Source organism: Polypterus senegalus, chromosome 11 (assembly GCF_016835505.1).
Source record: "Polypterus senegalus isolate Bchr_013 chromosome 11, ASM1683550v1, whole genome shotgun sequence".
NCBI lineage: Eukaryota > Metazoa > Chordata > Cladistia > Polypteriformes > Polypteridae > Polypterus > Polypterus senegalus.
In genome coordinates this window covers 160536349-160558059 of record NC_053164.1, presented here as the reverse complement: position 1 = coordinate 160558059, position 21711 = coordinate 160536349, and the positions used below count along the sequence as shown (strand labels likewise).

The window sequence follows — 21711 nt, the reverse complement described above, 5'->3', positions numbered from 1 at the left end:
AAATCTAAGTTTATTTTTATATAAAATTACATAAGAGTAAAGAAATTTGAATGTTTGTTCTTTTAACGTTTACTTTATTTCTAACTTGTATAATTTAGACAGGATAAATTTTTATGGAGAGCAAAATATTATAAGTTGTTTAAGGTTTGAGTTGATTTATTCACGAATAATATTCCTGTCTGTTTTACCATTCCTACCAAAGATATTTCTGTCGACTAAATAAAAATTCCTTCTATTTAAAATTTAAATAGAACTTGAACAAATCGATAGTTCATAATATCCACGCAGACTTGCGTAAGAGCGGAGTTATCCGTTTTAACAAGCAGCGTATTGCACTGATCTGAAATAGCTGTGTGTGTATATATGTAGATATGTATGTATATGTATATATATGTTTATATATGTGTGTGTATGTATGTATATATATATGTATTTGTGTGTGTATGTATGTATGTGTGTATGTATTTATGTGTGTGTGTATATGTATGTGTATATATGTAGATATATATATGTATGTGTATATATGTAGATATATATATGTATGTATATATATGTATATGTATAGATATGTATATATACATATGTTTATGTGTGTGTGTGTAAATATATATATATATATATATATATATGATAACAACACTCATCACTCACAACAGTGACAAAACAATTACATTGACAATCATGTTACGTTATTTTCAAAATGTTTCCTTTTCTTTTTCATTGCTTCTTTAACACACTACTTCTCTGCTGCGAAGCGCGGGTATTTTGGTAGTATACTAATAACCCAATTGTGCTCCACTCACTCGGAATATGGAACCAATGTAGAAAGCATTTTAAGATGGAGAAGCTTTTATCTGTGGCACCTCTGCAAGAGAACCACCTCTTTCAACCTTCACAAACATATGCAGTTTTTAATATCTGGAAAAAATTTGGGATTAACTTGCTTAGAGATCTTTATATAGACAACGTCTTTGCATCCTATGAACAATTACATTCCATTTACATGTTTTGGTCCTGCACCAAATTAACATCATTCTGTTACCATTCTGGACCAAAATTTTTAATTATCTTTCAGACAGCCTTGATCTCACAATCCCTCCTAACCCATTAACAGCTGTGTTTGGGGTTCTTTCAGATGGGTTTAAAGTGGAGAAGGACAAACAAACAGTGATTGAATTCACTACACTTTTGGCACACAGACTTATTTTGCTAAACTGGACGAATCCTAACTCTCCTGTTTTAAGTCAATGGGAAACCAATGTTTTATACTATTTAAAATTTGAAAAAATCAAATACTCAGAGGATCTGTACAGATTTTTTTCAAAACATGGCAGGATCTAATAAGTAATATTTTAGAATAAGCTTTTAAAGCACAGAGGAAGGAATTATTTCTGTATTTCTTTTTCTTCTCCATTCATCTATATTGGTTTTAGGTATGTTTACAAGCCTTAAGTTTTACTCTGTTGGCCATGCTCTCTCTCTCTCAGGGGTGGGGGTTGACTTGTTCTCAATCCTACTTTTTGCAAAAATTGATTGATTTGTATGGAATGATTGCAATAAAATTAATACAATTTCAAAAAAAAAAAAAAAAGAAATTACTATGAAACCCTTACCAGCTTTATGCAAATCAACAATCCTTGGTCACAGATCTTCTGAGACATGTTTTTTATTGATTCATAGTGTACACCAGCAGGTGTGTATTATGAATAGTTTTTTTTTTTATAAGTCAAGGTTGCTCCAAACTACTCCTCCAGTCTTGTTTAATTGATTGGACTTCTGAATTACTAATTATTGATTCCAATTAGCTTTTGTTAAAGTTATCAGCCTATGGGTTCACATATTTATTATAACCTATATCCGTGAATATTTGACTAATGTGTTAAAATGTTTTACTATAAAATTAAGCACTTTTTGTATAATTTTTTAAAATATGTTGTCTGTTGTTACAGCTTACAGTCAGACTAATGGAGTCCATAGATAGAAAAATCCTTCAAACGTACTTAATACTTCCATTGTTCAAGTAAAAAATAATATTGTGTAATGATCCACATCTTGAGATTGCATGCATATTGCAAAACAGTATGTCATTTTAAAAAGAGAAAAAAAAAGCAAAACATTGAAGTGATATTCAGCCGTTGTAAAGGGAGACCAGCTGTGCATTTTACTTTTGCTTTACTTTGTCTTCTACTGCAATGACAGTCCTAGGGGATTCATCAAACAATCACCAAGCATTATTGAATGTTGATATACAGACATGAAGTGTGGTCTCTGTTTTGCAGACAACTAGACAATAATAACTATATTATACTTTCACTATATGGAAGCTTTTTTCATCCATCAGTTTTCATTATTTCACAAATATACTGTGCCCTCAATAATGTTTGGGATAAAGATACATTTTTGCTTGATTTACCCCTCTGCTCCACAGTTTAACATTATTAATCAAACCATTCAGACATGATTAAAGTACACAGATTAAATTTAAACTTAGAATTTATTGTGCAACTGCTGTCAGTAGTTACATCATCAATGAAGATAATTGTTCCAGTACTTGTGGCAATCATACGTGCCCAAGCCATCAACATGTTCAACAGATGAGTTGGTATGCTTTCGATCTTGGACAATTCCTTTTCACTTCCACACTTTGCTCTTGCTGTCACTCTATGATTCAGGTTAATCTTTGTCTTATTTATCCATAAGACTTTTTTCTAGAATTCTGCTTTTTTAAGTATTTTTTTTGCAAAATGTAATCTGGCCATCCAATCTTGTGTTTTGCATCATTCAGTGTGGCCTCTGCATTTCTGTTGAAGTCTTCTCATAATAGTAGTCTCTGGCACATACACATCTGCCTCCTGAAGATTGTTTCTGATTCATTCATTCAGACAGGCATTTGGGGCTTTATCTTTACAATAGTGAGGATTCTACTGCCGTAAGCAGTGGATGTCTTCCTTGGCAACGCCAGTTGCTTTGTGATTACTGAGTATTCTTTCTTTTTAATGATATTACAGGCAGTTAATTTAGGTAACCGTAAGGTTTTACCAATATATCCAATGGTTTTATTCTTGTTTTCAAGCCTCTTTGGCACAGCTCTTGTCCTCATCTTGACCAATGACAAATACAGACTCCAAAAGGTAGAAACATGCCTGGGTATCTTATGCCTGCGCTACTGAAGCAATTAAACACACCTGAGTAATCATGAACCCCTGGGACGCCAATTGTCCCAAACTTTATGGTGCCCTAAAATGGGAGGGGGTGGGGGGCATGTATAAAAAGTATTTTAAAATAATTTCTGCCTGGTGAGACCAAAATGTATGGAAATACCCTTAAAGTCTACAATGCACACTTTAATCCCATCTGAATTATTTGATTTGTAATTTTAAACTGTTGATTGGAGGGGTAAATCAAGGAAAACTGTGTTTTAGTCCCATACATTATGAAGGGCACTGAATTCTGCTGCTAGATTGATAATGGACACGTGTATTACAGCAAAAGAGAATAGTGAGCACGCCCATAACATGCAAGAACTGACATTACAGGCATTGTTTGAAGCGGAACTAAGTTACTCCAGTACCCTGTGTTGCTGACTTCTTGGTGTTAATTTTACATGACATTTAATTCACCCCAAGGATATCAGACCATGGAGGAGATGGAGGAGATGATGTCATCAGGGGGTGTGTTCTGTAGCCAGATGGAAGTGGGTTAGATCTTATTTGTTCCTGCAAAGAAGGAGAGAAGGCATTAGTGCACATAATTAGCCCCACATATCAGCACTTTGGAATCTACCAGACCCTTCTGCTGCCTTCCATACGCACGTGTGTGATAATATAAAATATTGAGGAGACTTGGGGTCCCCTTAGGAGATTGGAATATGTCAGAGCGCAAGGTCCCAGTATGCACTGGTAAGCCCACTTCAATCCCTGGTTATAGGCATTCATCCATACATGAGGACAGGATCATGGGGAAGGAGCAAGACATGAGTGATCCCTAGACAATGTGCCAGTCCATCACAGGGTGAACACACACACACAGAAGCTGAGTTGAAGTTTAGGGTTTTTTTTTAAGCATTTTAATGATTTTATTAAAATTAAATAACATTCCATACAAGCAAGTCAAGTTTAATAAAACTAGGTTAGAAACAAATCAACTACCATTAGCACTTATGTTTAAACATAGGCACAGTGATAGCACAGAACTGAAGCAGATAAAAGTGATATATTTAAACAAATGACACATAAAATCAACATGGGGTATTCATTTTTATTATCATAATTCTCATAAGTTAAGAAATATGAAGGACTGTCACATGGAAAAAGTAAGTACACCCCTACAATTCATCACTGCTTAAAATCCATAAAATTAGAATTAGGTGTTCCAGATTAATTGCCAATGATTAGAACCTCCTAAGGAAGTATACAAGTGTCTGTTTTTAATCACAGATACCTAGGGTCTGGTGTTCTCTTTGCTATTAACATGTGTGGTGTCATCAGGCCAAGATCAAAAGTGCTCTATGGCTCTAATAAAGAAGGCTGTGGATGCCTATGAGTCTTGCAAGGGATTTCAACAGATCACCAAATTATTAGACATCAATCATTCCATTATAAGGGAAATTGTCAACAACTGGCATACATTTCAAATGCTAGTGTGTCCAGGACTGGCCAGCCCAGCAAATGCATCCCAAGAGCTAACCTTTTGATACTAAAAGAAGTCTTCAAAAACCCCACAATTTCCTTGCAATCTCTACAAATAACTCTTGCAGCAATTGGTGTCCAAGTATATGCATCTAAAATAAGAATGAGAATGCACCAATTTAATCTGTATGTTTGGTGTATCAGGGAAAAAAAACTCTGCTCTTCAAAAAGAACACTAAAGCAAGACTAAAGTTCGATGTTCAACATCTAGGCAAAGGCCAGACCTCCTGGAGCAAAGTGCTCTAAAAAGACAAATAAAAGATAGGGTTGTTTGGTAACAGTAGCAGTAGACATGCTTGGCACAAACCAAAGACAGAATGTCAGGAGTAGAACCTCATACCAGTTCTGAAGCATTGTGGTGGAAATGTTATGGTTTGGGATTGCTTTGATGCCACAGGGCCTGGATGCCTGAAGAATGGGCCTGAGTTGCCTCGAAAGCTTGCATATTGTAATCTTTTTAGTTTGCCAATAAAAGGTGTCATTTTGCTTGACTTTTCACTACATTCATAGTAGCTAACATGGTACAACACCCTAGTACTACTGGTAATGGTCAAGTAATTTGATATATAAAAAGTAAAATGCATCACTGAGCTGTATTTAAATTCCCACATCTTAATTACCTTAAGTGTCTTAATGGAGAGTGTTTAGCCTGAAAAAGAGTTGACGGTAAAACCTGGCCAATGGTGCAGTTCGGCAAATACTGTATATATGTGATTTTTTTTTTTAAAGAAACCAATCTTCTGAGTAATCACATGATATGAAAGTGTATAGAGTTTTAAAATCAACACAGAATAACATTGGATGTCAGAATGTGGTATCTATAATGGTAGCATTATTATAACAAATGTTGTTAGGTTACTACCAGTAGTATGAATTTTGTACTAGAAAAGGCCAATCCATTTTTAAGTCTGCTGTGGCATAAATGATACCTGTAAAAGATTAAGGCATTACCAGACCTTTTGTAAAATAAGGCTCTGTGAATTTTGGTGGTTTGTCATAAACAATTTCCAAACACTTCATTTGGTTCTCCTGTAAGGGAGCCATAACCCTACTTGAAAATATTGCACAAACTTCTCTGTGCTCTGTTCATGCACATGTACCTAAAACTTATGTTTCTTTGTTATGTTCTTTGTTTTTGGTTGAAATTAATACTGCTTCAAAAGTATATTGTGGCATACTTGTTTAATTATCAAATAGTACACAGTATATTTAATTTAGTTTTTAAGTATCCCACAAGTTCCAAATCATAGATTATATCACTAAAAAATATCATTTATTGTAAGGTTTACAATTACAACAGTGAAAGAGTTAGGAGTAAATGATATGCCTTTGATTCCAAACTTGTGGTCAAAGGCATTTTTACAGCTTATTAAAAATGCATTTTATATTTTCTATTTTTCACTTCACATCCAATATAAATGCATATAAATTCAGGTAATCTTAAAACATATATATATATATAAACAATAATAATTTCGTTTTTAACATTAAAGCTAGTATATTTTTATACATTTTTTTTTATGTTTTGAAGTTCACAGCAAAATATTTTAAATTACATGCCAGTGTAAGACACATTAGTAACATTTTATAAGAATTTCTTTCGAAGTGTATCTTATTTACATGCATAATTAGAGTCTAATATTACTTTTATTAAAATTATAATTACAATGACATTGATGTTATTTTGAAATGAGTACCGTGGTAAAATTTTGCAGCTCACTATATTCTGTGCAGTCTTTTTTTTTAATAATTTCTTTCTCCTTTTTACCACCAATTCTGCAACAAGGAACGTATTAAGGTTTGCCTTCTTTGACATACAACAAACAACTCTGTGTTTTGCAAGTGTCTCCTGTTTTCTGTGTTCAAAGTGCGTTCAGTGTATTTCATTTGACCAATTAACTTGTGTTCTTGATTTTGTGATGTAAGTAGTTGAAATGTCAATGTGTTGTATATACTGTACATATATATATAGTTTATAATTGTGTTTTGCTGGTAATTTTATTAAGATGTGGTCTTATGTTTACTCTTGATGTGTTTTAGGAACATTCAAGACCAGAATATGAAACTAAATTAATACAGAAGAAACAGAGGAAAGCTAGAAGTCACAAGAGAATCAAGAAAGAGGTATGTCTCCCATGTGTTTGTCACTCTTAGGATATTGTGTTTAATGTTATGTAACCTGTTAATCACATAATCCTAAATAAAGAACTGGAACATCTTATAGATATGCCGTAAATGTTTTAGAGTATTTTTTCTTTGCTTTCTAGAACATTGCAATCAATTTTATCAGACTTAACACAATAAACACATTTTGCGCTTTACCTGTGTAAAAAAATAATTATTAATTTTTGGAAGTTTTCTGCCTTTCATTTTTTCTGAGTATTCTGGACTGCATTTCAATTTGTTAACTGTATGTACTATAACTATATAGGAAAAATACTTTTATTTTTCAGTTGATTATCAGAGACAATTTTTACGATAAAAAATATAATTTTCATTACAATAACTTAAAATTTAAGGCTACACGAGTTTTAAAGGCTATTACTCTATGTATTACAGAATGCTTTTTAAATGCAGATTAAAAGACTGGTAAAGTTGATTTGCTTTTATGCTTTATTTGTTGATCTAAAATGTAGTAATAAAATTTTATTTCATTGTTGAGGTGTATTAACAAATGTGAAGCTCACAATGTACTTACATTTCTGAAAATAAAAGTAAATAATAAATTACTGAAGCAGTCAATGCTGTGCTTAAAGCCAGGAAAGTAGCAGCAGTTATACATCTATTTGATCAATAGTGTTTAGATAGAAAATGATTGCACACTAGAGTATTGCACATTCTGCTGCATAAGCAAGAGGTCCACCTGGACAGAACTGGAAAGTCTAAGCCTGTAGTGAGGATGGACTTTGAACATCTGAGGAAGACCCCTGTCCAGGTGACTTTCAACGTCCACCTCTGAAATAGCTTTTCTTACACCCCTGGGGTTTCTGGGAACATTGATTCCATATGGACCTTGATCAAAGCCTTCATTGTAAAAGTGGTGGCCAAGAGCTGAAGGCCATAGGTGCCTTTCCAGGTGGCAACCCAAGGACGCAATGGTGGACACCAGAGGTGAGGGATGCCATCAGACTAAAGAAAATACAGTAAGTCTTCTGAATATTGATAACCTAGGAAACTCCTGAAGAAGTAGAGGAGTAATGACAGGCCAAAAAGACTACAGCCTAGGTGGTCAAGGAAACAAAATCCTGGATGTGTGAGGAGTTTGGAGAGACCGTGGAAAGCGACTGTCGATCAGGCTCAAAGAGGTTTTAGCAAACTTTCAGGTAGCTTAGAAGGGGAAGGCAGGGCTTTACCAGGGCTGTTCTCATAAGGATGTAGTCTGGTGGTGAAAGAAATGCTTTGAACCGACAGACGTGCATTCTGTGGAGGAGACAAAGCCAGAAGCTGATGGGGGATCAATGTCCACTTCCTGAAATGAAGTCATTGAGGTATTGAAATAACAGTGGTAAAGGCCCCAGAAGAATCTAAACATTGTTGGGCTGGCATGGCTTACATGCCCTTTCAATGTTGCGCGGTCATCAGAAGCACTACTCCTGGAATGGCAGACCAGGATGGTGGTAACTGTTCTAAAAAATGGATGTGCTTAAACTATCATAGAATTACACTCCTCAGCCTCCCTAGAAAGGCTTATGTCAGAGTACTGGAAGGAAGACTCTGGCCAGTTATGGATCCTCAGATCCAGAAGGAGCAATAGGAGGAGATTCCATGAAGGATGTAGAACAGTAGCCCAGCTCTTTATCTTGATGAGAATCCTGAAGAGGCATGAAAGTATGCCCAATCAGGCTACATGCGTTTTGTGGACTATAACTGTATTCCTCAAAGAATTCTCTGAGGTGGGTGCTAGAAGCATAATATGTACTGGGACCTTAGTAAGGACTACTTGGATTACTGCATAATCGCAGAGAGAGCTATGTCAATATGTTCAGCTAAAAACACTACCACTTTTCTTAGTGGGTATGGGACTCTGCCAGGCCTGTGCTTTGTCTCTTATCCTGTTTGTGATTTTCATGGATAGAATATCAAGGCACAGCTGAGGTGGGGAGGGATTCCAGTTCGGTGATAACATTTACTTCACTGCTTTTTGTAGACAATGCAATAGTTCTGTTGATTATATTGGGCTATAAACTCCAGCACACATTGGGATGGATTGCAGCCAAAAGTGAAATAGCAGGTTTGAGACTGTACCTCTAAGTCTAAGGCCATGGTCAACAGACAGAAAAAAGGTGGAATGTCCTATCCAAGTGGGAGGTGAATTACTGCCTCAGGTGGAGGAGTTTAAATATCTTGGGGTTTTGTTTATGAGTGAAGGGAAAGAATGGAGAGATTGATAAACAGATCAGGCAAACAAGATAAATTATGTGTTTGCTACACTGATTTGTAGCGGTAAAGAAGATGCTGAGCCAGAAGGCAAAGTTCTCAATTTACCAGTCGATCTGCATTATATCTCCCTCACCTATGGTCATGAGCCTTGGGAAATGACTGAAAGGACAACATTGTAAATACAAGAGGTCAAAACGAGATTTCTCTGCAGGATGTGAAGGCTTGGAGATTGAGTGAGAAGAACAGATATCCAGGAGAGGCTTAAAGTAGAGCCAATGACCTTTTGCTTCGAGAGGAGCCAATTGAGGTGGTTTGGGTATCTGATTGGATGCCACCCAGGATGCTTATCTGTGGTGGTTTACAGGCACAATCAGCTGGGAGGAGACCCTGTAGAAGACTGAGAGCACGCTGAGAGGATTATATCTCCCAGATGGCCTGGGAATGCCTTGGGACCCCACAGTATGAGTTGGCAAGTGTGCAGTATGCAGTATTTCTACTGAACAAATGGTAGCTTTATATGTTACATAAGAAACTAATGCCTCACACATTTTTAGGTAAGAGAAAGTCCAGATAGCTTTTCTTTAAAAACTTTAACGTGAAATTCATACACTGAGCATATGTGATCAGAATTTATATTTCAACCCATGTCTGCCCATGAGAGGTTCTGCATGTATATCCATCAGTTGAAATGGAAATGTTAAACTTTGATGTCTTTTAACTACAATTTTTTTGCACTTTTGTAAAAGGTGAGTTTGGTTACAAGTCAACATGGTGTGTATTGAGAAGGGCAATAAATAATCTGATCAATACAAGCTGATAACATCAAAGTTAACTCAAGTAAATTTAGAAACAAATTTCACAGTCACAGAATGTGAGCAAACTTTCACATAGATTTGCACTGTCCACAGACTTTATTGGAATACTTGCCTAATGTTTGATGAAGTTTCTCATAATATTTCACAATGAAAACAATTAAATATACAACGCAAAATGTGAAAATCTGCATACGACAAAGGAAACAGTGATTTTCTGTCAGTGAATAAGTATCGTACAGGTAATGTCTTTGCTTATGGCCTTGTTTATTAACTGTGTACAATTTGTGAGCCTACCCCTTCAAGTTTAATACCAGTAGTGCTCTGCAGTCCCATTGATTGATAAATCAATGCAGAAAGGAATATAGGACAGGAAGAAGATCTTATGCCTTGTGCTGTATTTACTTGGCAACAATAGTAAGAGCAAGTGAGTGAGTAAGTAAAACCCTTTATTTTTTTCAGTTTTAGAGAGGTAAATACCTTCTATTACATCGGTTTAAAAAGCAGAGTGTTAGTAAGCATTTAAATTGATAAGGGGTGTGACAGTGCTGAAAATTAATGAGTAGTACATTTCTTATTTGTTAAAAAATATGTTTCATTCTGGAAACCGTATATTGTACAAATACATCATACTAGTATCTTATTAAGCCATCATAATATTTAATTATGTTATGAAATTAATTTTTGGTTGTAGCACTCTCTCTGTTTGTGTTCTCTAATGGCACATATTTTGTAAATGAAAAACACTTACAGAAAAATTTGAAATTATTCAACATTTACATACATATAAACATGCACATCTTTTAAAATAAATAGTAGGAAAACCATGAAAATATCTATGTACTTTGATCACCTACTCCCAAAACTGGAATTTACAAAATAATAATTTAACCAAATGAATGGTTAACAGATAATTCAATACAAATGTTGCTATCATACTGTACCAAATACTTTTCCTGAATAATATGGTAAATTACTACACTTTTTTCTGGTATAACAGAAAACTTTACTAATGGTATAAACTCTCTTCTCCATCCTCTTATATTACTTTTCTCTTTTTTTCAGCTCCAGTATTGCTAGTTTTGTGCCAGTTTTCTTTTTTTTTTCAAATTTGCTTCTGTAATATCAGTATTAAAGAATTCAGCCTGGGCAGTCTTAACATCCTTGTCCACATCCACATTTTCTTTCTAGAATTCTTCAGGGTGAAATAGCATCACGTTGCAACAGTGGTTTATATTCCAAAACCATATGGGTCCTTTTCAGTGTAACTTTATTGTGCAAAACACTTATGCTCTACATCAAGTAACTAATGGTTTATTCATGTCAGTAGATTAAGTGCTGATAAGAACAATATGTTTCAGACCTTAGGACAGCATTTGTTATAGTGGAACAGAACATTTTACAGTCTGGAATAAATAAAGCATACATGATATCTCTAGTGCTACACTTCACTGTCTTACTTCAGGGGTGGGCAAGTCTTTGGCAGCTTGGCAATAACAGGTCACACAAAGATCCATCATTGGCTCTCACTTTTTTTGTAGTAACACACTTACCCTTGGGCATATTATGTGTAATTTTTCATTTAATTATTATATATTATGGATTTTACTTGTATTGCGGACCAGGCCTGTGTATGTTCGTCTATTTGTGTCCAGGTTTTTATAGCTTGTATGTTTGCTGCCCAGTAATAAAACTGGAAGTTTGGTAGAGCCATGCCACCTTCTGCCTATTGTCTTTGTAGCGTCGCTCTTTGGATACGTGGATGTTTTGAGTTCCAAATAAATGAGGTTATTGTTGAATCTAATTGCTTAAAAAATTATTTATTGATGTATATTGGAATGTTTTGAAATAAAAAAGGAGCTTAGGAAGAATATTAATTTTAACAGTGTTAATTCTTCCAGCTAGAGTAAGATGAAGGGTTGACCATCTATGAAAGTCTTGCTTAATTCTTTCCATGCAGACGGCAAAATTTTGTTGATAAAGAGCTTTATGTTTACTTGTGATGTTTAACCCGAGGTATTTAAACTGTTCTGCAATGATAAAAGGTAGAGTGTCTAATCTAATATTATATGCTTGAGGATTCAATGGAAAGAGTACACTTTTATTCAGATTAATTCTGAGACCAGAGATCTTTTGAAATTCTGCGAGTGCTGTTAGGACTGCAGGCACAGAATTTTGTGGATCTGATATATACAGTACCATATCATCTGCATATAGAGAAATTTTTTTTGTTCCAGTCCTTCTCTGATAATCCCCTTTATCTGATCAGCATTTCAACAGTGTATTGCCAGTAGTTCAATGGCGATTGCAAACAGCAGCGGTGACAAGGGGCATCCTTGTCTGGTACCAATTTCTAGTTTAAAGTAGTCTGAACAAATGTTGTTGATATAAATTGAAGCTTCTGGATTGGTATACAGTAGTATGATCCATACACAAATGCTCTGTATATCAACATTCAATAATGCTTGGTGATTGTTTGATGAATCCCCTAGGACTGTCATTGCGGTAGAAGACAAAGTAAAGCAAAAGTAAAATGCACAGCTGGTCTCCCTTTACAACGGCTGAATATCACTTCAATGTTTTGCTTTTTTTTCTCTTTTTAAAATGACATACTGTTTTGCAATATGCATGCAATCTCAAGATGTGGATCATTACACAATATTATTTTTTACTTGAACAATGGAAGTATTAAGTAAGTTTGAAGGATTTTTCTATCTATGGACTCCATTAGTCTGACTGTAAGCTGTAACAACAGACAACATATTTTAAAAAATTATACAAAAAGTGCTTCATTTTATAGTAAAACATTTGAACACATTAGTCAAATATTCACAGATATAGGTTATAATAAATATGTGAACCCATAGGCTGATAACTTTAACAAAAGCTAATTGGAATCAATAATTAGCAATTCAGAAGTCCAATCAATTAAACAAGACTGGAGGAGTAGTTTGGAGCAACCTTGACTTATAAAAAAAAAAACTATTCATAATACACACCTGCTGGTGTACACTATGAATCAATAAAAAACATGTCTCAGAAGATCCGTGACAAAGGATTGTTGATTTGCATAAAGCTGGTAAGGGTTTCATAGTAATTTCTTTTTTTTTTTTGGAAATTGTATAAATTTTATTGCAATCATTCCATACAAATCAATCAATTTTTCAAAAAGTAGGATTGAGAACAAGTCGACCCCCACCCCTGAGAGAGAGAGAGAGCATGGCCAAAAGAGTAAAACTTAAGGCTTGTAAACATACCTAAAACCAATATAGATGAATGGAGAAGAAAAAGAAATACAGAAATAATTGCTTCCTCTGTGCTTTAAGAGCTTATTCTAAAATATTACTTATTAGATCCTGCCATGTTTTGAAAAAATCTGTACAGATCCTCTGAGTATTTGATTTTTTCAAATTTCAAATAGTATAAAACATTGGTTTCCCATTGACTTAAAACAGGAGAGTTAGGATTCGTCCAGTTTAGCAAAATAAGTCTGTGTGCCAAAAGTGTAGTGAATTCAATCACTGTTTGTTTGTCCTTCTCCACTTTAAACCCATCTGAAAGAACCCCAAACACAGCTGTTAATGGGTTAGGAGGGATTGTGAGATCAAGGCTGTCTGAAAGATAATTAAAAATTTTGGTCCAGAATGGTAACAGAATGATGTTAATTTGGTGCAGGACCAAAACATGTAAATGGAATGTAATTGTTCATAGGGTGCAAAGACGTTGTCTATATAAAGATCTCTAAGCAAGTTAATCCCAAATTTTTTCCAGATATTAAAAACTGCGTATGTTTGTGAAGGTTGAAAGAGGTGGTTCTCTTGCAGAGGTGCCACAGATAAAAGCTTCTCCATCTTAAAATGCTTTCTACATTGGTTCCATATTCCGAGTGAGTGGAGCACAATTGGGTTATTAGTATATTAATGATAACTTGCATTTATTGGGTCACAGGGCAGGGAATATAAAGAAGTACTGCAGGATTTTACTTCTATTGCGGTCGAAGCCTGTGTATGTTCATCTATTTGTGTCCAGGTTTTTATAGCTTGTATGTTTGCTGCCCAGTAATAAAACTGGAAATTAGGTAAAGCCATGCCACCTTCTGCCTTTTATCTTTGTAGGATCACTTTTTGGATACGTGGATGTTTTGAGTTCCAAATAAATTAGGATTCTGTTGAATCTAATTGCTTAAAAAATTATTTATTGATGTATATTGGAATGTTTTGAAATAAAAAGGAGCTTAGGAAGAATATTCATCTTAACAGTGTTAATTCTTCCAGCTAGAATGAGATGAAGGGTTGACCATCTATGCACGTCTTGCTTAATTTTTTTCATGCAGACGGCAAAATTTTGTTGATAAAGAGCTTTATGTTTACTTGTGATGTTTACCCCTAGGTATTTAAAGTGTTCTGCAATGATAAAGGGTAGGGTATCTAATCTAATATTATATGCTTGAGAATTCACTGGAAAGAGTACACTTTTATTCAGATTAATTCTGAGACCAGAGATCTTTTGAAATTCTGTGAGTGCTGTTAAGACTGCAGGCACAGAATTTTGTGGATCTGATATATACAGTACCATATCATCTGCATAAAGGGAAATTTTTTGTTCCAGTCCTTCTCTGATAATTCATTTTATCTGATCAGCATTTTGACAGTGTATTGCCAGTGGTTCAATGGCGGTTGCAAACAGCTGCGGTGACAAGGGGCATCCTTGTCTGATACCACGTTCTAGTTTAAAGTAGTCTGAACAAATGTTGTTGATATAAATTGAAGCTTCTGGATTGGTATACAGTAGTATGATCCATACACAAATGCTCTGTATATCAACATTCAATAATGCTTGGTGATTGTTTGATGAATCCCCTAGGACTGTCATTGCGGTAGAAGACAAAGTAAAGCAAAAGTAAAATGCACAGCTGGTCTCCCTTTACAACGGCTGAATATCACTTCAATGTTTTGCTTTTTTTTTTTTTACAATAGGTTGATCCATGCACAAATGTTTGGACCAAACCCAAATTTCTCCAATGTAGTAAAAAAGTATTTCCATTCAGTCATGTCAAATGCTTTTTCTGCATCTAATGATAATAATATTTCTGGGGTGTTTGACTTAGTTGGTGAGTATATTACATTAAACAGGCATCGAAGATTTGAGGATAAGTGTCGACCCTTGATAAATTCAGTTTGGATTGTGATATTACCAAGGTGAGCACTTGCTCCATCCTTCTAGCTATACGTTTTGAGAGTATCTTAACGTCGTTATTCAAAAGTGAAATTGGTCCGTATGATGCACATTATAATAAGTAATTATTTTTCTTAGGAAAATTAATGCTTGGCGAAAAGTTTGAAGAAGAATTTGATTGCCTCTGGCTTCTGTAAATGTTGCCAATAGGAGGGGAGCTAGCTGACCAGAAAATTTCTTATAAAATTCTACAGGGTAGCCATCAGGGCCTGCTGCTTTCCCGCCTTGAAGTGACTTTATAGCATCTAGTAATTCTGATCCTCCGCACTAGGAGTATCTATTTGTGGTATCTGTAATGTATCCAGAAATGCATTAGATTGTGTGTTGTCTTCTTTAAACTCAGTAGAATATAAGGATTTATAGTAGTCTCTAAATGTGTGCATTATATTTTTATGGTTGATGATTTTGTCTCTGTTAGTGTTGGTGATTACTGGGATTGTGTTGCGGACTTCTTGCTTGTGAATTTGTTGAGCTAAAAGCTTATTAGCTTTGTCTCCGTGTTCATAGTAATGATGTCTGGATTTATAAATTATTTGTTCAGTTTCTTTAGTTGTTAAGAGGTTTAGTTCTGAATGCAGAGCCTGCCTTTTCCTATGTAGAGCCTCACTTGGGAGCCTGGCATGTTCTTCATCTATTCTAGCAATTTTGCTTTTTAGCTCTGCTGCTTTCTTGGTTTCTAATTTATTTCTGTGGGAAAGTTATGAGATAATCTGTCCTCTTAAGAAGGCCTTAAGAGTATCCCAAAGTATTCCTGCTGAAATCTCTGAGGATTTGTCTCTAGGAAGAAACTGATTTGTTTGGATATAAATTCTGTACAATTCTCGCCTGCTAATAAAAGTGGGTTGAGACGCCATCTGCGAAATGAGTGTGTGGGGCATAGTGACTTTAGCTCCAAAATCAGAGGTGCATGATCAGAAATAACAATAGCATCGTATTTGCAAGATTTAATCGTAGGCAAGAAATTGTTATCTATAAAGAAATAATCAATTCTTGAGTAGCAATGATGTACTGGTGAGTAGAAAGAATATGTTCTTGAGTTTGGGTGTAAAAACCTTCAGGGTCTGATAAGTTGTGATCAGTTATAAACTTTGTAATTATCTTTGTCGTGTTAGATGTCGTCCCCCATGTGATAGAAGTCCTATCTAAAAGAGGATTTAAAACACAATTAAAGTCCCCAGCCATTATAATTTTATGAGTGTTCACATTGGGAATGGATGGAAATACATTTTGTATAAATTCCTTATCATTGACATTAGGTGCATAAGCATTTATCAAAATCATTTTACAGTTAGATAAGTTGCCCATGACCATCACGTATCTTCCTTCAGGATCCAGTACTAGATCTGATGCTACAAATGAGACAGTTCTATGTATAAGAATTCCCACACCTCATTTTCTTTGTAAAGCTAGAATGGAACATTTGGCCAGTCCAGTCCTTTTGTAACTGGAACTGATCCTTGCTTAGTAAGTGGCTCTCCTGTAAAAATACTATGTTAGCGTTTAAACCTGTTAGATATGAGAGTACTTTCTTTCTTTTTAATTCGTGATTCAGGCCTTTAACATTTCAGCTCACAAAGTTAACTGTCCCATCATGGAGACATGGATTCTGAATTTTTGATGTCATTTTGTAGCCTTAACTGGAAGTGAGACAGCTTTAACCTTAATTTCCTATTTCCCCAAGAGTTATTACCATGCAGCTTATTGTTACGTTGGTAGTTATAATTATGAAGATTAAAAAGATAGATTAGATATAGATATAGCCTGCTCTCTTTCTCTCCCCCCTTAACCCCCCACCCTCCCATATTGCCTCCCCACGTGAGGCTGGACCCCACTTCACGCAGTCCCGGTCCTCTGACATACCCAGAGACAGAGCACGTCCAAAGCAAAACAATTCCCAACCAGCGGCGTTTTAGGATTAAAAAATAGAGATAATCTATTGCCGATATAATCTAAATACTATATGCCTAAAATATAATCATTGACTATGAACCTAAAATGTAAATCTTCAGCAATCTTAATGTATTAAGATAATAAACTTGGGGAATGGTGTTAGAAAGTGGTCCAGAATAAACATAGTAAGTTTTAATGCAGTAATAACAATAACAATAAACCAAGGGTATGATTTTAAACAGTCTCCTTTAGGGTAGAGAAAGAAAATGAAAAGAAATTAAGCACAAACGTCTGTAACTGTAATTAAAATATAAACAAATAGCGTCAGAGTAATAAAAAGGATATATAATTATAAAAACAAGATAGATCAAGCGGTAGGTTATTTATCCTTGCCATGTCATAATAGGCTACAACTCACTATTGTGTTTCAGAATAGTGTCGGGATCAGCTTTCTTAATTCCTTTTCTGATTCTTCTTTGCTGGCGAAGACATAGAACTGACTTTGCAATTCCACTTTCAGTTTGGCAGGATACAAGAGGCTGTATTTGATATTGGCTTGCCGTAACCGCTGTTTGATGTTATAGAAGGCTGCACGTTTAGTAGCTGTTGCTGGAGAGTAATCTGGGTTCTTCTATGCACATTCAGTAGTGTAGCAATGTCTCCTTTGTAACATTGAGACCAAAACTGAATACAGGTCTCCAGTTGAGGGCTCATTAGTATGTTATTGAAGTATAACTTCCATTCACTATACTCTTCACATTGTGATATATAACAACATTCTATTAGCCTTATTGATCACTTCTGTACTGGATGTGAGGATGTAGATAATGATTGGGTCCACTTTGACTTCTAGGTCTTTTTCAAGTTTCAGACCTTAATAATTTTATTCTCTACATATAATATTTGACGATTACTTACATTAAATTTAATACACCACAAATCTGCCCAAGCCAGTACACTGTCTAAGTTCTCCTGTGACAATTTGGTTGATTCCACATTATCTAATTTTCTACCTTGCTTGAAATAATCTGCAACCTTAACTAGCTTACTTATTATATTTTTGTCCAGATGGTAAACATTTAATTTAAAAATTAAATTAAAATGTAAAATTAAACAATACTTTTCATTTGCTTTTGTTGCTTTCACATTGAACTCTGTTATATTAGTGAAACATGACTATTCCTGTCTAAATTAATGTTAAGAATTTGCTATTAGTCCTATTCTGGACATGTGCTGCCCTGTGTTTTCCTTAATAATTGTCTCGATTAATGTACTTGTGGAGCACATTAGGCTTATTTGTCTATAGTTACTTGGATCAGACAAATCACTTTTTGATACAACAGGATATAATTTTTGCTAGCCTTCAGTCTTTAGGAATTTCCTCAGTTTGCAGTCATTTTCTGGAAATATGCATCAAGAGTATATACAGTGTGTATTCACGAACTTCCTTAAGCACTTTAGGATAAATGTTACCTGATCCTGGTGATTTGTTTTACTTTAGCCTATTTAATCCAAACAGTACTTCTTCCTTTACAATTTCCAAACAACTTAGTACCTCCTCAGTAGTCCCTGTTACATTTGAGAGGCTATCAACTTCTTCACAACAATGAACTTCATTAGCATTTAGGTTCAAAGCATTGGCTAGTATGCTGTCTAAATATTCTTGCTTGCCTTTAGTGTTCCTAACACCTTTGAACTCCTCCTCAATTATTTTTTTATAGTTTAAATAGTGAAAGAACATCTTTGGGTAATTTTTTGCCTTTTCTGCCATATTTCTCTCCAACAGCCTTGTAGCCTTCCTGAAACCCCCTTTATCATTATGATGTACCATACAGTTAGCGATAGAGTTGTTAGTTTAATACAGCTTTGCTTTGAACAGATGTTTTTTCCTTTCAAACTTACTTTTTAGCAAAACCATGAAGTTTAATTTCTTACTGCTTCCAACTTTTAATTTAAATTTGCCAAGCATTATATATAAAGCACTGTCAAACCTAACTTATATCTTCTGATCTGTTTCCACACTTAAAAGTTTGTCACAAGTTATTTAGGTCTTGCTGCATCTCTTCAAGATGTTACAAACTGACATGTTCCTTACTAAGCTCTTTTTTCCCCAGTAACGTAAAAACCACACACATTCTGATTAAGTAAGTGTTTGAGATGAAGGGCAGCTTTAACCTCTATCCCAGGGTTGCTTCAGACTGAGCCTCAGAATCATTCCCAGGATAAGAAGTGGCATTTTGCTTACAGCAGTGACACTGGGGTAGAGCTACATATATTAGCCTTTGGTGTTTCTGCACTATTGTACCCTTAGTTTTCACAAGAGGACCATGTTTCTAAAGCAGTTGTCCTGTTGCCTGTCTTCATAAAATGAAAACAACCCCTACTCAACCAGGTGGAATCCTTGTTGCAGCCCTCTTCAGCTCTTTGTCGACGTGGTCATCAGTCACATGAGTGTAATGTAAATCAAGTAAATTAAAGATAAATCATGCTGAAAGAAATTAAGACAATTGAATTATGGATCAATGGAAAATAAAAACTTCATTTTACAGTGTTCCTGTTGAAAATAATGAGTAATCAACATTTAATAATAATTACTGACACAGTGTTACTTACATGAAGTACCTAATGGACAAGTCTTTAATATTAATAGCTAATTAGGATCTGTGGTTATGGAATAACATGAAATACATGCTCAGGTTTAAATCCCATTGCTGATGCAGATTACCCAAAGCTAAAAGTTTCCTAGCTATAAACCTTTAAAAAAGACCTCAATAACCAAAATGTATGAAGAATATGCTATAGAATATATACATTCATAAGTAGGAAGAGCACAGACAGAAGGAGGGGTAAGGTCAGGTGTTTTGGAGGCATGTTCAAATTGTTCTGACATGGTATGGATTGGAAGAGAAATGAGGAAGGGATTATTAACCAGAAGGAACAGTAAGTCAAGGTGAAAAGAGTGTCAGACAGAGTGATGATTATGAAGCTGGAAATTGAAGGTGTAATGATGAATGTTGTTAGTACATATGACCCACAAGTTGGGTGTGCAATGGATAAGAAAGAAAATTTCTGGAGTGAGATGGATGAAGTGGTGCAGAGTGTACCCAAGGGAGAGAGCGTGGTGACTGGAGCAGATTTCAATGAACATGTTGTTGAAGGGTACAGAGGGGATGAGGAGGTGGATGGGTAGGTATGTTGTCAAGGAGAGAAATTCAGAAGGTCTGATGGTTGTATATTTTGTGAAAAGGAATGACATGGCTGTGGTGAATACATATTATAAGAAGAGGGAGGAGCACAGGGTGATGTACAAGAGTGGAGGAAGATGCACACAGGTGGATTATATCCTATGCAGGAGGGTCAGTCTGAAGGAGATAGGAGACTGTAAAGTGGTGGTATGGGAAAGTGTAGCTAGGCAGCATAGGATGGTGGACTGTGGGATGACATTTGAGATCAAGAAGAGGAAGAGATTAAGGACAGAGCCAAGGATCAAATGGTGGACGTTGAAAAAGGAAGACTGTAAGGTTGAGTTTAGGGAGGAGGTAAAACAGGCACTGGGTGGCAGTAAAGAGTTACCAGAGAGCATGACAACAACAGCAGTAGTAGTAAAGGTGACAGCTACAAGGGTGCTTGGCGTAACATCTGGACAGCGGAAGAAGGATAAGGAAACCTGGTGGTGGAATTAGGAAGTACAGAAGTATATACAGATGAAAAGGTTGTCAGAGAAGAGTAGAATATTCAGAGAGATGCAGAAAGTACAAGGAGATAAAGCATAAGGTGAAGAAAAAGGTGGCAAAAGCTAAAGAAAAGTCTTATGATGAGTTGTATGAGAGGTTGGACACTAAGGAGGGAGAAAAGGACATGTACCAATTGGTTAGACAGAGGGATTGAGCTGGGAAAGATGTACAGATATGCAGCAGGTTAGGGTGATAAAGGATAAAAATGGAAATGTACTCACAAGCGAGGAGAGTGTTGAGCAGATGGAAAGAGTAGTTGGAGAGGCTGATGAATGAAGAATAATGAGAGAGAGAAGGTTGGATGATCAGGAGATAGCTAATCAGGAAGTGTAACAGATTAGCAAGAAGGAAGTAAGAGCAGCTATGAAGAAGATGCAAAATGAAAAGGCTGTGGTTCCGGATGACATACCAGTGGAAGCATGGAGGTATTTAGGAGCAATGGGAGCGGAATTTTTAACTAGATTGTTTAATACAATCTTGCAAAGTGAGTGGATGCCTGAGGAGTGAAGAAGTGTACTGGTACCGATTTTTTAAAATAAGTGTGATGTGCAGAACTGTAGTAACTACAGAGATATAAAATTGATGATCTACAGAATTAAATTATGGGAAAGACTAGTGGAAGCTAGGTTACGAAGGGAGCTGATAATTAGTGAGCAACAGTACGGTTTCATGCCAAGAAAGAGCACTACAAATGCAATGTTTGCTCTCAGGATGTTGATGGAGGAAGGAGTTGCATTATGTATTTGTGGACTTATAGGTAGCATATGACAGGGTGCCTAGAGAGGAGTTGTGGTACTGTATGAGGAAGTCAGGAGTGGCAGAGAAGTATGTAAGAGTGGTACAGGATATGTATGAGGGATGTGTGACAGTGATGAGGTCTGGGGTAGGAGTGATGGATGTATTCAAGGCAGAAGTGGGATTACATCAAGGATCATCTCTGATCCCTTTTTTATTGGCAATGGTAATGGAAAA

At 35.5% G+C, this 21711-nt stretch overlaps 1 protein-coding gene across 1 annotated transcript in view; it reads left to right on the top strand.

Annotated features, from left to right (window-relative positions):
* ano2b (anoctamin 2b) overlaps positions 1-21711 on the top strand; it is a 361358-nt gene that overhangs the window by 200822 nt on the left and 138825 nt on the right. Inside the window, exon 14 of the mRNA XM_039769975.1 lies at positions 6729-6812. Within this exon, the coding sequence (XP_039625909.1) occupies positions 6729-6812 (84 nt within the window). The remainder of the gene's footprint in view (positions 1-6728; positions 6813-21711) is intronic.